This window comes from Pseudorasbora parva, chromosome 16 (genome assembly GCF_024679245.1).
Source record: "Pseudorasbora parva isolate DD20220531a chromosome 16, ASM2467924v1, whole genome shotgun sequence".
NCBI classification, from domain to species: domain Eukaryota; kingdom Metazoa; phylum Chordata; class Actinopteri; order Cypriniformes; family Gobionidae; genus Pseudorasbora; species Pseudorasbora parva.
Genome location: NC_090187.1, coordinates 32924275 through 32940977, shown reverse-complemented (window position 1 = coordinate 32940977; position 16703 = coordinate 32924275). Strand labels below are relative to the sequence as shown.

At 34.6% G+C, this 16703-nt stretch overlaps 2 protein-coding genes across 7 annotated transcripts in view; both read right to left on the bottom strand.

Annotated features, from left to right (window-relative positions):
* Positions 1-7222: 7222 nt before the first annotated feature.
* alx1 (ALX homeobox 1) lies at positions 7223-12833 on the bottom strand. Its single transcript, XM_067419739.1, has 4 exons — positions 12170-12833; positions 10665-10954; positions 8997-9125; positions 7223-8066 (listed from the first exon to the last, which is right to left on the bottom strand). Exons 1-4 carry the CDS (start codon positions 12372-12374, stop codon positions 7728-7730), a joined length of 963 nt encoding a protein of 320 aa, XP_067275840.1. The 5' UTR covers positions 12375-12833; the 3' UTR covers positions 7223-7727.
* Positions 12834-15255: 2422 nt separating this feature from the next.
* The window catches only part of lrriq1 (leucine-rich repeats and IQ motif containing 1), a 37796-nt gene continuing 36348 nt past the window's right edge, over positions 15256-16703 (bottom strand). For 3 of the 6 annotated variants that reach the window (XM_067420345.1, XM_067420347.1, XM_067420346.1), the window contains one exon: positions 15256-16641. In XM_067420345.1, the coding sequence (XP_067276446.1) occupies positions 16508-16641 (134 nt within the window). In that variant the 3' untranslated portion in view covers positions 15256-16507. The remainder of the gene's footprint in view (positions 16642-16703) is intronic. The other 3 variants (XM_067420348.1, XM_067420350.1, XM_067420351.1) reach the window with 2 other exon arrangements.

The window sequence follows — 16703 nt, the reverse complement described above, 5'->3', positions numbered from 1 at the left end:
TTCCTGTGATGGCAAAGTTGAATTTTCAGCAGCCATTTCTCAGTGTGACATGATCCTTCAGGAATCATTCCAATGTGAGGATTTGGTGCTCAAGAAACATTTTTTTAATTATTATCAATGTTGAAAACAATTGTGTTGCTTAATATTTTTGTGGAAACCATGTTCTAAAAGAACTGCATTTATTTGAAATTGAGATCTTTTTTAACAATATTACAACTTGTTAGTGCCACTTTTGATCATTGATCTTTGATCATTTGCAGAGGTGGGTAGTAACGAATTACATTTACTTCGTTACATTTACTTGAGTACATTTTTTGGGTAACTTGTACTTTTAGAGTATATTTAAAAATGTGTACTTTTACTTTTACTCAAGTACATTTCTTGTGAAAAAACTGTACTTTTACTTCGTTACATTCGGTGGCGTTCCTCCGCTACTGTCAATGGTGATAATTAATTATATATTTTAAAATTAGTATGACTTGTTCGCAAGTCTCGCGAAATGTTGGAGAGGCTGCTTCGCGAGAGGTGGATATGCATCACCCGCATAAAATTAGCGCGCGTTTAGTCAGAAGATGATGGCCGAAGCAGAGGGAGATGTGTGTGAGCTACGGCAGATCACCCGTACGTGGCCTCAAGTTCAGCCTGTTTTCAGTCCAAGATGTCAAAAAGAACAGTTTCATAATTTAATGCATGCTGTGTGCACCAAAATGAAATGACATCTCAGCATACAATAATTCCAGCTCCAACCTGAGAAAACAGTGGTAAGTGTAACAATGATGCCTATATTTGAACACTATTAATGTTAATTTGGTAACTATGGGCACTTTTCCTTTATTGTAATACTATTTCACACACTGTCCGAGTGATTTCCTCATATACGCTCTTGTGCAAGCATTGACAAATCATTTGAATCCTCCGAACACACCTCCACAAACAAACGTTCACATCTGCACATTTACATATCTTTTTTTTTCTCACAAAACGAGCAACCTCATTGGCAAAATGTATCTGAGACAATGTTTTTGCAAACCACAAAATACGTACCAATACACACTGCAGTTTCCAGCAGAAATGAACACTATAGGCAGAAAAACTGCATTTTTTAGTCTATGGTTTGTAAACTAAAACATTTTGAATTTTGCGTCGCAGCTCCATGTTCTGCTTTTCTGATTCACCAGACTTGCTCGATAGCTCAGCTGATACAGGTTTGTATTTGCAATGCGAAAAGCTTGAGAACGAACCCCATGAAGAACGAGTCATGATAAGAGCTCAAAGACGAGTTCCTAACACAAGCTAAAAATACATGGACACAATTTTATTTTTGTCACATTTGCTTTTGTTAACACTTTCGGGTAGGTTTAGTGTGGGTGTACGTTAAAAACACAACGTAACAAAACATGTCAGATTCACGCAAATCTGTTCTGGAAAAAAATAAGCTTTTAGCGCCACCCAGTGGACATTTCACTTTGAAACTGTCGCAATATGTACGTATTGGTACATATTTTGTGGTTTGCAAAAACGTTGCCATAGGTACTGATGAGATCAGGCTAAAAACGAAACAAATTGAATAGCCTAATGTGACATCTTGCATTTATATACACATCCGGACAGACAACAGTCTGCAGTGTATACATAAATTAAAAAATTGGACTGTATTTTTAAGAATGCATATACTTATAAAAATATAAGAACAAAGTATGTTTTAAAAAGAGCTGTGGTTAGCCCAGCACACCATTAATTTACACTGTTTAACCATTAAACACACACACACACACACATTATATATATATATATATATATATATATATATATATATATATATATATATATATATATATATATATATATATATATATATATATATATATGAAATTCAGGGTTTTTTCTTCATATCAATCAGATCGAAAGTAACTACCGTAGTAACTAAGTACTTGAGTAGTTTTTTCATTTAATACTTTTTTACTCTTACTCAAGTAACTATTACAATTGTTACTTTTACTTTTACTTGAGTAAATATTTCCGTAAGTACTTGTACTTTTACTTGAGTAAAGATTTTGGCTACTCTACCCACCTCTGATCATTTGCTATTTAAAAGTATTAATTTGATCTTTTTTTTTTTAAATCTCACTGAGCTGAAACTATATGTAAAACCACACCTATGTTCATGTAAGTGTCAACTATATAGTGAAAGTAGAGAGCAAGTTTGTATAAAAAAAAGTTTGCTATGCATTTATACAGTTTACATTACCTTTCGAGAGAGAGAGAGAGAGAGAGAGAGAGAGAGAGAGAGAGAGAGAGAGAGAGAGAGAGAGAGAGAGAGAGAGAGAGAGAGAGAGAGAGAGAGAGAGAGAGAGAGAGAGAGAGAGAGAGAGAGAGAGAGAGAGAGAGAGAGAGAGAGAGAGAGAGAGAGAGAGAGAGAGAGAATGCAAGTCTGCAACCCAGGTAGAGATGGCAATACCTGAAATCCTTGTCCATGTTTTTTTTTTTGTAAATGTTTGGTACCCATGAGGAAAGCTACTTGTAAATCATATTAAATTATGTTTTTGGAAATGTAAAAATTCAGAAAGTTTTTCTGTGATGGTAGGACTGGATATTAGGTTAATATTAGGTTAAACCCTACGTTATAGGGACAAGATGTCCGCACAAAGATGGCAATATGTGACTTTATCACTTTTCCAGTACTCTTGACTTCATGATTATTGCACAGAGTGAGTTTAGTGTAATGTGGGTGATTGATTGCTGGCTTGCAAATTTTATGCCACAAAAATGACCATCGAAATATAATTGCCCCTGATCCTTTCACATCAAATATACAAATAAAAATAGTCCAGAATTACAGTTCGAGATTACATCTGACAGTGACGTGACATGTCTGAAGTGTGCTATTTCCTTTGGTACAGCACCAGTTGGACCTGTTGGTAGGGACGACTGAATAAACTATCTACAAGAAATACATACTAAATGTGTTTACATGCATACTGTAATTATAAAGACCACATTGAGCTTGATTGCAGAGCTGGGCCAAAAATGTCCATCAAGGATACAGAGCGCGGAAAAACTATGAGTCGTCAAGAGGAGAGCCATTCGAAGTCAGGGCATAAACTGTAGGACTAGAGGCATCACATCACTTTCCACACAAAGTCCTGTGTGCCTTGTTTTTGTTTGTGCCGTTGCTGTTGCCAGCTTATCTTTGAAATGTCTTTCACAACACGTATGCCTGCTTGTTCAAAGCCAGATTGTTTTTACTCTGTGTTCACTGGTTAGCGAGTTACAAAGCGTCCTTTCAGTGATTTAATATTACTAAACTGTGAGCGCAAATGGCCAAAAACAACCTAATCGCAATAACGGAAATTGATTTTGATTTGATTTGATTAAAGGGGAAATAATGAATGCACTGGTACATTTTTGCAATCCATAGTGTTTTAAAATGGGATTTCCCCCCCTCCTGACTGCAGGTCTGGAGTGTTGTGCAGCAGAGAGATCTGTCTCTTTCACATGTCTCACTCCCACAAGCGTGTGAGTGTCTTTATTAATGAGCGTGGCTCACCCTGGAGGGTCAAACCCATTCGGCCTGCTGATGGAGCTCATCTGCAGCAGACTGTACTGGGATCTTCTGCCTCACATGTGCTACACCATCCGTCTTAAAGTGAAAGCCACATTACAGTGAAGATGTGGATTCAGAGAAATTATAGACCAGTGACCAACAGATGGATACAGAGATTACAGTCTAAGTAAGTTTATACAATACCGCTTTCAACTAAAAATGGAAGACGTTTTATGCATTTTGCCGCTTATGTACGTTATTTTGGTGGCCTAGAAACGCAAACTTTTGAAAAAGGGTTTTCAAAGCGCATGGAAAAAATGCGAATTTGCGAAAGCGGTGATGCGTGATGCATGATGCGCATGGGTATTACATGGTCAGTCTATTGATTTGGCAATTATGTGACAAATAAAATAAAGGTGTAGTTTTTTGTTTTGTTTTTTGTTTTTACAAAGACTTTTTGACATCGCCAACTACTGGCCTGATAGCATAATACAGCGTTTTTAATCGCTTCGAGGATCCGTGTGAATGGGGTTTGTTTTGACAACGTTGTCATCTGTATGCAAAAAACGAAGGAAGTTTAGTTTCAGTGTTTAGCCCATCATTGTCGTGTAAACGTGCGCTCAGTTAATCTCAACCAGGGGGCCCAATAGGGGGCCTCAAGATGACTTAATTATTTAAAATAAGACAAAGCAGACATGAAAATAAGCTAAAACAACTAAGTCAAAATCATTGTTATTATTTGGTTATTTTTATAACAAATGTACATCTTCCTAATTTTGCCATGCTCTAAAATATTTAATCGGGTAGAGTGGGTGGAGCCTTGAAACATTGTTGTGGACAATGGGGGAGACCGGTGGCCTTGAAATCAAAAAGGTTGAGATCCAATGGTCTAATATTAACCTTTAAATCAGAGGTGGACAGTAACTAATTAAATTTACTTGAGTACTGTACTTAAGTACGCTTTTTGAGTATCTGTACTTTACTTGGGTTTTACTTTTTTGGGAAACTTTGACTAACTTCACTACATTTGAAAGACAAATATCGTACTTTTTACTCCACTACATTTCTATCAAGATCCTCAAAGTCGAAAGTCGTTTCTGTAGCAGCTTTGAAAGTCAGTGGATGATTTTTTTTCTTTAAAAGTTTTGTTTTGTTTTTTGCAGACAGCCTATCAATAATCACTCTTGTAGGGTCATGTGAAGTTTCCCAATATTTTTTGAACAGTTTATAGCAAAATGAAGGAAGACGATTCCTCAGCACAGTGTGCACCCGTGGCCATACATAGAAAGTGTGTTTCAGTTTTCTAAAAAGATTAAAGATTAGTTTAGTTGGCATACACTTGATGCATGTTTTATAAAATGTAAAAAGAATGTAAATGTCTGGGAGAAAGATAAGAGTAAACCGTTGGGAGAATATCGGATGTGTATCAGAGTATAGGGTCTGTGCATTTGGCCTTAAAGTGACAGCAGCTTTGTAAAGAGCTTTGTTACTTTTATACAAGTATTGAAATTATTTTACGGTAGTTGTATGCTAGCATGTTGGATGGAGCATCATTGACTGGCTTAAACCACCATGAGCATTTATACAACAATAACAAAATAATGCATTGACATGAAAAAATGTAATTTACTTTTGATACTTAAGTACTTTTAAAAACAAATACTTCTGTACTTTTACTTAAGTAAAAATCAGTTTTTAGTACTTTTACTTGTAACAGAGTAATATTTGACCAGTAGTATTTTTACTTTTACTCAAGTAATAGTTTTTTAGAGTGTATTTTGTCCACCTCTGCTTTAAATGATAATAATATAAAGCTCTCCTGATATTAAAAGTAAAAATTACAGAAGAATTAAAAAAGCATATTTTGTTACCTTTCGAAGCTTGGAACGATCCGGCTAGAGCAGATTTTTTATATCCTCATCATCACTGTCATTGTCAGAACTCATTTCCCAGTACCTGGCTCATATTGCAATCTCGGACATATTCTCGAAATGATAATTTTCAACATCTTCAAAATCAATATTTTGATCACTGACAGCTTCTTCACCAGATCCACATCAAGTGACAGTGACACTAATATTTAATTGTGTTCAGTTCTTGCTCCGCAGTCGAGTTTTGCTGATGATACTTCCTATTCTTTTGTTTTCTGCCTGCAATAACTATGAGTGAAACATCACTTCATCATTGTATAGCACACATTTTCACCTTGTGGAATAAAGGTGAAATGCACTTATTCAGCAATCAAAGAATCAATTATTGTTGTGCAGAAAAAAATTACACTGTTACACACCTAGGCTTATTAGCGAAAATGAACTTTCAATGTTAGTTTCACTCAAATCATTCTTGTTTACCTTAATTAAAAACTACATAACTACATGAACTTAAATTTACTGAGTGTTATCAGCTTTACTTAAGTGTTTGTTTTAGTTAACTTAACATTGCTGAGTGAAACGAACAAACTGGGCAGTAGATTTGTAGTTCCCAGCATGTTTTGCAAGGGACTGCATTAGGAGAGTAAATTTAGGGATTAAAGAGTTATTTGATGTGTTTTTAAGTAAAGGGAATGATGTTAGTGTTTATGTTAACGTTTAATGTTCAGTTATGCTGAATATAAAGAGGAGTTTCTGTAATTTTTTGGTTACCATTATGCAGTAAAGTGGTGCTTGTGTTTAGGTTGTGGGCACTTATTTCTTGGATAGAATGCCTGCCCTCAAGTAAATTGAGTTTGTCCAATGAGTTGTTTTTGCGTTTTGTTTCTAGAAATATGCTTATTTCATAGTTTTCCACTTACACGTGTAGAGCAAATAGCTCATTTAATAAGGTAAATTAAATCGATAAATGTGAATAATAAACTTTTATAAATGTAACAACATTATTAAGTAAACTGCACATATAAATATTATGTAACAGTCACAAATTCAAATGGTTTGTATTTACTCAAAGAAATTTTGTCAGCTTTACTTGAATTTCTTTTGTTCTTATAACTAAATTGTTATTGTAAAAATTACTCAATGTAGTTGTGTGGAACCACTTGACGCTGTGTTTTTAAGTAAATTCAACAAGTTTTTTTTTTTTGTGACAATTTTTACAAAAAAATATTAATGGGAAATTGGTACATCTTGGTATATTGTTTTTTTTTTTTTATGAATTTATGAATGCTAAGGTTCATAAATTTAAAAAATGAATGAGGAAGAGGGTAGTCACTAAAGACTACCCGGGTCACTAAAGACCAGAGGAATGCGTTTAAGGGTTAACAAAGGTTCATTCTACAAGAGTCAATACAATTAAATTGATCAAAAGTCACAGTAAAGACTTTTACATTGTTAAAAAAAAATCTATTTAAAGAAAGCTGTTCTTTTGAACTTTATGGTGGTCCTCAAGGATTCCTGAAAAAATGTAGCACGGTTTCAACAATTTTTTTTTTTAAATTAACAAGCAGCACAACTGTTTACAACATTGATAATAATAATAAATGTTTCTTGAGCACCAAATCAGCATATTAGAATGAGTTCTAAAGCATCATGTGACATTAAAGACTGGAGTAATGCTAAACATTCAGCTTTTACATCACAGGAATAAATTATCTGTAAAAATATATATTAAAAAAAAAGTTATTTTAAATTCAACTGTAGTGTAGCTTATTCCTAAAACAACAACAGACTAAACTTTGAAAATAAGTAACAAATGTATAGCCTACTATGATTAAAAACTAACATGTTCTATCAAAAGAGCACAGGAGCAAAGAGAATGAGAAAAATGGAAACACATTGCTTATTTTAATGAACTTTTATTCCCATAAAATAAAAAAGTGCTCCTCTGCATGTGGCACTGCAGACTAGCCAAAGCTAGAGAGCGTTAAACAGCTTTGCTGCAAAGCACACAGACATAGTGTTAGTATGTCAGCCATAACATCTCTGTTAACGTCATGAGAGTATGAGTTCATAACAACAAGAGAAGCTAAGACAAAAGAAGAAAAAACACTTCAAATTAGAGGTTAATTAAATTATTTTTTCCAGAATTTTTAAAAGTCTATAAATCACAGGCTGATATCTTTCTTGCTCCAATAAAAAATATAAAAAGTAATAATAAAAATTGGGCACCCACTATTTCATGAAAGTAACTGGCTGTATTATTATTAGGGAAAATACTGTTCAGGTCATGTTTATTAGAAGAAGTTCAGAGTTCACATGGCCCAAGATATGTTGGCTGCATGTTCTTTAGCCTTCATGCGCAGGACAGCAATGCTGGAGGACCGCCGTTCAAACTCGGGTTTGGTTTCGAACGCGGCGTGACTGTTCGGTGACGGAGCCAGAAGTGAATCGGCGAAGAAGTTATTGAGAGACACGTGATTAACTCCGAACTGATTTTGCTGGTGATTGGGGAAGCCCACGTAACCGTGTTCAGCGGCCCTCGGCGAGTGTGGGTAGGGAGATGTCACGCAGGGAGGGGAACCTCGCGGGATCATGCAGGACGATACCACGGAGCTGCCTGGAGCGGGACCTGTCCACAAGTTGTTGGGAATCTGCGTGGTCAGAGAAATCATTCACACTTCAATGTGAGACTTTGGTACTTTAGACAAAAAACAAAAACAGGCTTGAATAATAATGAAAATGCATCAACAGATTCACATTTGGAAAGTTTAAAACATAGATCAATGCAGCTCAGTATGCTTGGGAAAAGTTTGTGATAAAACGATGACATCACATCAGATACACCCTCAATCTGCATTAAAATACAGTGACGATTATATCCAAGACTTTAAATAAATCCAGACCAGGCTTTTAAAAACAAACCCTGCAGTCCACAAAAATGCATCTGTGTTCACCACAAAAATCTGACTGTACACATGTCATGGGCATAAGACAAACACAAGCCCTGCAGTCTGGTTTACAACATGCCTGGTGCAATAAGGACCTGCTGTAATGTCAAATTAAGGCAGAGACTGGAAAACGCACGAGTGAGGAATCTGCTCTCGGATGAAGGCAATTGAGGTCCCGCGGTGCCGTGTAAATCTTCCTCTCCTATCCTCCCAACAGCTTTTGTCAGTTACCGTGAGACGGCTCTCTGCCGCCTGACTGACCGCCCACACCCGTCACAACAGACTCAAGATCTGAAGGCTAATGCCTGCTGTCAACTATTGTGTGTGGGTCAGCAAGGAGCATATGCTATCTGCTGATATTAGGTCAAATGCTTTGTGACTTCTAAGTCATATTTTGTAATCGGGTCAACAAATACTGTCATAAAAATCTACTTGTATACGAGGAATGACAAATATATGATTATAAAAATGAGACATGACAACTTATATATAGTGCAAAAACACTGAATTAAAGGCATTCCAACAGTGCAGAACAACAGGGTTGCCAATAGGTAAACTTCCATGCATTGGATGATGGATTGAATTTTTTTAAATAAGCGATTTAAGAAGTGAAGTTTCAAATAAGCGAATCACCTGTGAGTAACTGTCTGTCCGGGGAAGCATTGATATGTCATACGTTGCTGCAAAGTGGCTTTTGGCCTGCTGGATCTGTCCATATCTTTCTCTCTTCCTCCACTTGGCTCTTCTGTTCTGGAACCATACCTTGAATAGAAAGAGGAACGTTTAGTTATTTGTCCATGATGTTTCATGATTGGGTTAACCATTTATGTATTAGGTACATTTTTAAAGACGAAATCTGAATTTATTTCTTGCTGTTTATTTTTATAGACTGAATATTGAAGTTTATATTTTATAAATAAATATTATTACTTAAATATTGAAGTTTGTGCTTAAATGTGAAGTTTAACCCAACTATTGTTTAAAATGACTTTATTGCTTGCTTAATATTAACCCAAAGTTGTTAGAAAATAACTATTAATATGTTTAATGAATAATAATTCAACAATAAACATTTTATAAATTGTTTATTAATAAACGTTCACCTTTTGATTATTGTTGCCTCTAGTGTGCCTCTGTGTCTAATTTTTAATTTCCAACCTATATTGGTTTTATTTTAATCCAGCCAAATAGTATTTTTTAAACATGAGTTGGGTTAAATATAACTGCCCAGCATGTAGGGCAAATGTTTAACAACCACTGGGTTAAAAAATAAAATAAAAAAATCACTGAGTTTGTCCATTTTCAACCCAGCATTTTTTAGAGTGAGGTCTGTGACATTAAAATCATTAATTGTGACATAGGGAGGAGGGTTACTAAGTTTGGTTACACTGTATTTTAAGGTGTCTTTGTTACACTGTAATGATATATTTAAGAAACAATAAATTGGTTTAGGGTTAGTTGCATGTAATTATGCGTAATTTACTGTTATTACTATGTAACAAGTACACTGTAAATACCCTAAGTTAAGATTGAAAACAAATACAGATCTATAACTAAATTAAGGTAATAAATACCATGGTAACAGTTCTTTATTGGTATCTGGTTCTATGAAGGTTCCATTGCAGGTTTTGTAGAGCAAAAAGCTTATTTAGGTTATTAAAAAGTAAGAAAAATTGTAATTTTAAGAACTGTTTACTGAAAGGTTCTTTGGGAAATCAACTTATATATATATATATATATATATATATATATATATATATATATATATATATATATATATGGGATTTTGGTGAGCACATGTTTTCGTCAGGACAGCATTTTTATTTCCCTCATTTAATTTGTAGTCTAATTTCAAGGGTTCTAAAAAGAGTTTTCAAGGGTTAAACTTGATTTTGTTCATCAATAGCTAGTTCAAAATGTTTGAAAAAGCGCAAAGAACCAACACGTTCTCAACCATATATTTACACTTGGTCAGGCGTCACATAGGCCTATATATAATTTAGTTGCTGCGATAACATTGTATTGACGCGACGCCATATATTTAAAACATTGGAAGCAAGTGTATGTAGAAAAAAATGACGTCAAGCGCCACGCGTACATGTGTTGAATGACCAGGTTATGGCACCACTGTCGTTTTAACTTCAACATTTCAGACTAAAATTCAATTATAGTTTTATTTTTTTATTTTTGAGGGATGTAGGCCTACGTTTGAGGAATCGTCGTTTTTCTCAGACAAGGCCTATAAGGCCTAAAAAAATGCAAGGGTTTTAGAGAATTATCCAAATGAAGCTGAGCAGTTACCTGAACTCTGGCCTCCGTGAGCTCTGTTCGCATGGCCAGCTGTTCTCTCACATACACATCTGGGTAATGGGTTTTCTGGAAGACTTTCTCGAGTTCCTCTAGTTGAGCGCTAGTAAAGGTTGTGCGATGGCGTCTCTTTTTGCTGCTCGACACGTTGCTGTCGCATTTTTCGCCGATGTCCAGCTCTGTTTTGTCTGGTCCGGTCGTGGCCGGTGATACTCTGATACTGCAGCAGTTCTCCATCGCGTGCAGGCTGCTGTCCTCAGTTTTCGGAGCGCAGTAATTCACGCCTGTGGTCATTGTTAAAATAAGGGTAGTTGACATACAACTGTAGTTTCAGCAGCATCTAAAACGACATCTAAAACTTAATTTAAGCAATTGCATAACACATTTAAACTGCATGGAATATTTTTTAAACAAATATTATATATATATATATTTATGTATGTATATATATATATATATATATATATATATATATATATATATATATATATATATATATATATATATATATATATATATATATATATGTATGTATGTATGTATGTATATATGCGCAACTGCCTGTAAGTTTATAGCTGATGGAATAAGTTATGTGGGCCTATTATTAGTCCATTTATTTTTGTTCATCTACAATCAGGGGAGAAAATTGCATTCATTTATTAATATTGATATTTTAATGAAAATTATTCATTTATCTGCAGCATTGTTTTCGAACGACTTTTTAATGAAGTGTTCCAAAAGTTAACCGATAAGCGGATAAGAGCAATGCTTTTAATAGAATAATATAATTTTAAAGGCCAAACATTTTTCAGTAGGCCTAGAATTATAAGGAAGATATATATATATATATATATATATATATATATATATATATATATATATATATATATATATATATATATATATATATATATATATATATGCGTGCGTGCGTGTGTGTGTATATATATAGCCTATAAAATATAAATATTGTAGGCTATAATAGGCTATATAAATATTAAATATTGTTCATAACTTACAGTAGCCAATCCTATTGCATTGTAACTCAGCATATAATTTAAAAGTTTGAATTGTTGAAAAGTTCTATTATTTAAAAAAAAAAAAAGAAAAAAGAAAAAAAGCTTTTTCGCTATGAACTTACCAATAAAGAGAATAGCCTACGCTAAACTTTTATTGTCCGAATATGCAAAATCGGTCATTATCTTCTAAATGTAATAACCTTTATTTTTATGTGTAAAACGAACTATATTATGCCTAGAAAAGGTGGTTTTATAGCCTGATGCCACAGGAGAACATTCTGACAAAGTTTTCTTTGTGAACGTTTCACCATAGCCTAAAACGATGCTTTAAATGAACTTCAACGTATTGATTTAAAAAGAAAAAAAAAACTTAATTAGAGATCCACATCGTATTTACTGAACCAAGGTGTTACAAAAAAAAGGACCACTGAAGAATCTTTAAATATTTTACAAAATGTAAAATCTCAAAGCCAGACTTACTGTTTTGGTTGTCACACGGAGACGATCTGTCCATCGAGCTGTGTTGATCGTTGCTCTGCATCGAGAAGGCTTGGACGCATTTCGGTGATGTCTTGTTGTAGTACGGCACATTGTCTAAAGTCTCCATGACTTGGTCCATGTAGTAATCGCTGCCTTTAATCGCTTGACTTTTCAAGGAGAACTTGTCGCTCAAGTACTCCATCATGGTCCTCTGGCCTCGTCTCAAGCATGAAGCGCGTCAATGGACACCATAAATGTTTTAGTGATGTCAAAAATGAAGCAATGCAGGCAATTATTTGTACAAGTCGTTAATTTGTCTTGTCTTAAAGAGACCGAGGGCCTCTCTTTATACGGCAAAGAGTGGGAGATTCAAGCAACCACCCAACTTCTGAATATGGAGAAGGTGAAACTCCACCCACGCGCACAAGCACTAGCCTAAATAAGATTTATGAAACTCTGTGATGACCCGAAATCAAACAGTTACACTTGCTTTCGCTTTCAGTGGGTTTGGATAACCCTAATGATTATTTAACTGATAGGCTAAGTATAAGGCTATATTGCGCGACATTTATAGTGTTAAACCATTTTTAAACCATATTCACAAACTTTAATAGCCTATGCTTAGTGAAATGCCCAAAGAACAAAGTTGTCTTTATAAAGCATAGACGCTACACATTTTTACGTTATTTAATAAAATAAATAAAGTTATTAATATCCTACATAATAACTTATAACCTAACATCACGAGGAAAACATCAAAAGTGTAGCTTTTATAAAAAATAAAAAAGGCTATTTAATTGTTATTACTGCAAATAAGTAGGCTATAGTAGGCTGTAGGCTAGGCTACTTCATTTTAAAGCGTAAATTGTTCCAGCGCATAATCTTAGGCTACTGCCAGAAAATAGTGAAACAACGAGATCAAAAACAAAACAAAAACAACTTTATTTTACAGTTCTGTAAATGTCATTAAATTATTTAAGCATCTTATTGGCTCTATATCATAATTATATGAATGATTTTAAGGTTATTGGTAGCTTATTTTACTTAATTTAATCTTAGCAATAATTTGAAACGCATATTGCCTTGTTAAATATAGGCTAATATAGCCTACATTTCAATGAAAATATAACGGTCTACTTTTTTTTTTTTTTACTTCTATCAAACGTTTTTAAAATCCAGAAAAATAGCATACGGCCTTTTAGCCTAAATAATAATAAATAAATAACATTTTTAACGGCTACAGAAGTAGGCTAGCCTATCAGTTAATTTTAATCAGTGTATTTGCTGCAGCATTTTTTAAATATAGCCTACTTGTTCTTCTTATAATATTCAATTTTATTAGTTATTTATATCGGCATGACAAAGCTGTGTTTGCAGGTCTCATGAAATTTCAATCTAAATCGTCCAATCAAGAGACGAATAATATCACGACCCGACGGCACGCAGCGCGCGCTTGAGATGAATGACCTGGTCACTTTTTGACACATTTTAAAAGGCTATATCCTCTCAAAGTTCGAGATAATTGATAATAAATATGCTTTAACCAATTGTCACACATTATCAAGCCTGGTGGGAGTTATAAAAGTTTGATATAAAAAGTATCATTCAAGTAATTTGTTCTGTTATACTTTATCAGTAGTTGAGCTGATAACGCAAACACCGAAGAGCCTCACATTACCGACAGCAACAGTTTTGACACGCGTACTAAACATGAGGCCGATTAGGAGTCATTTTTGGATGAGAGATTATAAAGCCTTACCACAAACCTTACCCCCAAAATGATTTTTCGACCACCTAAACGTTTGTATTTCAAACAGGAAAGGCGTCATTCGATACCACCCTCACTCCAAAGTGTGTGTAAGAGATCACCGTCTTCTCTCTGCCAGCAAACCGTACCACCTGCCAGGCTAGCCATATCTAAGGGTCACTTACAATGCTTGGGGTTTGATGGTGCCACTCCGAGAAAAAAATGAAAATAAATAGGGGTGCTCTTAAGTAGCAGGGGGGTTTCTTATTAAGGCTATGAAATGACCTTCTATTTGGACCTCTTGCTGAGGGGAAAATGTGAGAAAGTCTGTGTGGTTTGTTGAAATTGTGTCTGCGCATTAGAAGCAAAGCACATGAAAGCAGGAGAAGCTATATGGCTTACAACCTAATTTCACTCAATTAAGCACGAAAATACACGCAATACTGCAAAATAAACTAAAATAAGTGAACATTAAAGAAATTAGATATATAAAGCACTTGATCTGTCATTTGATTCTTTAAATACCTATTTTTTTTTAGTTTTTATTAAAATATGTTTTTGCAGCATTATAGGTAAATGTTCTCCAAATGGAGTCTTTATTTTTGTATCATTACTGCTTATAATTTTTTTTATGTTGCAAGCAACCAGGCATGGTAGCCTACTCAATCGTTTTAAAAATTATTAATTCAAATGTTTTAACATAATATATTTCTTGATAACATAATATACTGTGACAACTGTGAGGATCATTGCATGTCCTTGATAATATAATATAATATAATATAATATAATATAATATATGAAAACCAAATATATAATGACGGCATTGTTATTTTAGTATTATTTAGATACTTTTATATTTTTTCATTAATATTTGGAATTACATATTTGTCTGTTTCAATTTAAATTTCAGTGAAAGTTTGAGTAAATTTGTTGTGTTTTGATCATATATAAACTTCAATTAAAACACAACAAATTCACTAAACTCAAATGAGCTTAATGTCTTTAGTTTTTATTACAGTTTTAGTTTTTGTTGTTATTGTCCATCAAATTGAACTATAAATTAAATAGAAATTTTGTATGGTTATAATAATAAACCTGAATGACAGAGGGATCGCCTTAATCTGATATCTGTCAAATTGGTACAGTGAGGAGTTATTGACTTTCTCTATTATGAAGGTACATTCTTAAACCATTTTAATGGTTTTGCTCAGGCCAATGACATTTGCCATATTCTCTCTCTCTCTCTCTCTCTCTCTCTCTCTCTCTCTAGTACAGACAGATGAATCTCTGGTGAAAGTCAGAGTTTAGTACGAGCGTGTCAGCTGGGTTTGTGTACATACGCCTTTGCAGTCACTTAAATAATTAAACGATAATAAACGGTTTGTGGCCACAGCCACTTCTTCCAGCTGCTGTGATTGAGCTGCTCAGGTCAGGCCAGATGCATTGAGCTTGCAACGTGAAATTTGGTTTAAAAGGCCTTTTCATTTTAGTGTGAAGGATTATTCAGTGAATATTTATTTTCCCCATAATACGTTCCTGGGTAGTTAAATACAACGTAATCAGAAACTCAAACAAACCAATAGGTTTTATATGGCTCTGAAGGGTTTTACTAACCCTATGAAGATCCGCTCTCGTTGACAGTTGAAAAGATTATCTCTCAGGGTTTGCCTTATTTCTGTGGGTAACAACTGGCATGAATTACCTGCTGGCATCAGTCTGCAAATTCAGTCTGTTATGCTGAGTTTCAGCAAAAGTGGAAACTTGGAAATGTACTGCTATATACGGGCCGCCTATCCAAACACAATGCCAAAACTCCCACTAATAAGACACCCCTTTTTTAAGACTTAAGCTATTTTATAATTTCTAGGCATACAAAATGAACGCTAAGCTGGTGCCAGAACGTTAAAATACAGAAAGTAAGGTTATAATCTGTTATCTTTTACTAACACTAAAGAAAACACATCTAACTCTGATGTATGCCTTTCTTTTTACCTATTTCTGAACTGTTTGTCATAAATGCGTTTTTATCAGGGTTTGAGGCAGAGCCGAGTCCAAACCAAATACTTTATTGTCAGTGATCTTTAATATTACTTTCATTAAATGTGCATCATTTTATTTTAAGCTTTATGAACAACACAAATCCCCAGTATAAGGAAAGAAAAAAGCCTCAAGTAAATGAAAACAGGAACAGGCTGGTTTTTATTGCCTGTCATTGTCTGCATATTAAGCATGTCATTTGTAAATGGTTTCCACCCATTCCATGGCTCGCAGTGCTCATGTTAAATGGAGTGATACTTTAAAGCAATACGTATCCTGTGACCGCCTGCAGATATTTGGGCTATATCTCATCCATTGCTTCTAATTCATTTGCAGAAGAGGAAGCTGGATTTTAGTAAAAACAGCAGCTGCAAGGAATTTCAACTAAGATCAAATGTGCATTGTAAGTCTTGTTAAGGGCTTACATCAACAAGGCATCCATCACACTCAGAATATATACACGGCCGCAAATATGAAGGGGCGAAAACAAAAGAACAAACTGAATCAATATTATCTCAGTGCAACAAACACAAGCTGATGCGGTTATCTTTTTACTTGTTCAATTTGGCCCTCTTCTTTCCTCCACCCCAGCCTCCACTGTGTCGCACTGGGTTGTCCCGGAACGAGATGCGTTCCTTTTGGATCGGAGCTGAACTGACTCTGGTGGGTGACGGCACTTCTGTTTCTGTGAAGACAAAGATCATTTTATAAAAATACACCTTCAATAATGCATATACCTGTTAAGAC

Bases quoted from the DNA above. Each gene is read 5' to 3' on its own strand.
- alx1 (XM_067419739.1), bottom strand. From the start codon at position 12,374: ATGATGGAGTACTTGAGCGACAAGTTCTCCTTGAAAAGTCAAGCGATT. The intron at 10,955-12,169 runs GTAAGTCTGGCT...CAATGACCACAG, and splicing joins TCCGTGTGACAACCAAAACA to GCGTGAATTACTGCGCTCCG. The intron at 8,067-8,996 runs GTGATTCGCTTA...CTGACCACGCAG, and splicing joins GGACAGACAGTTACTCACAG to ATTCCCAACAACTTGTGGAC.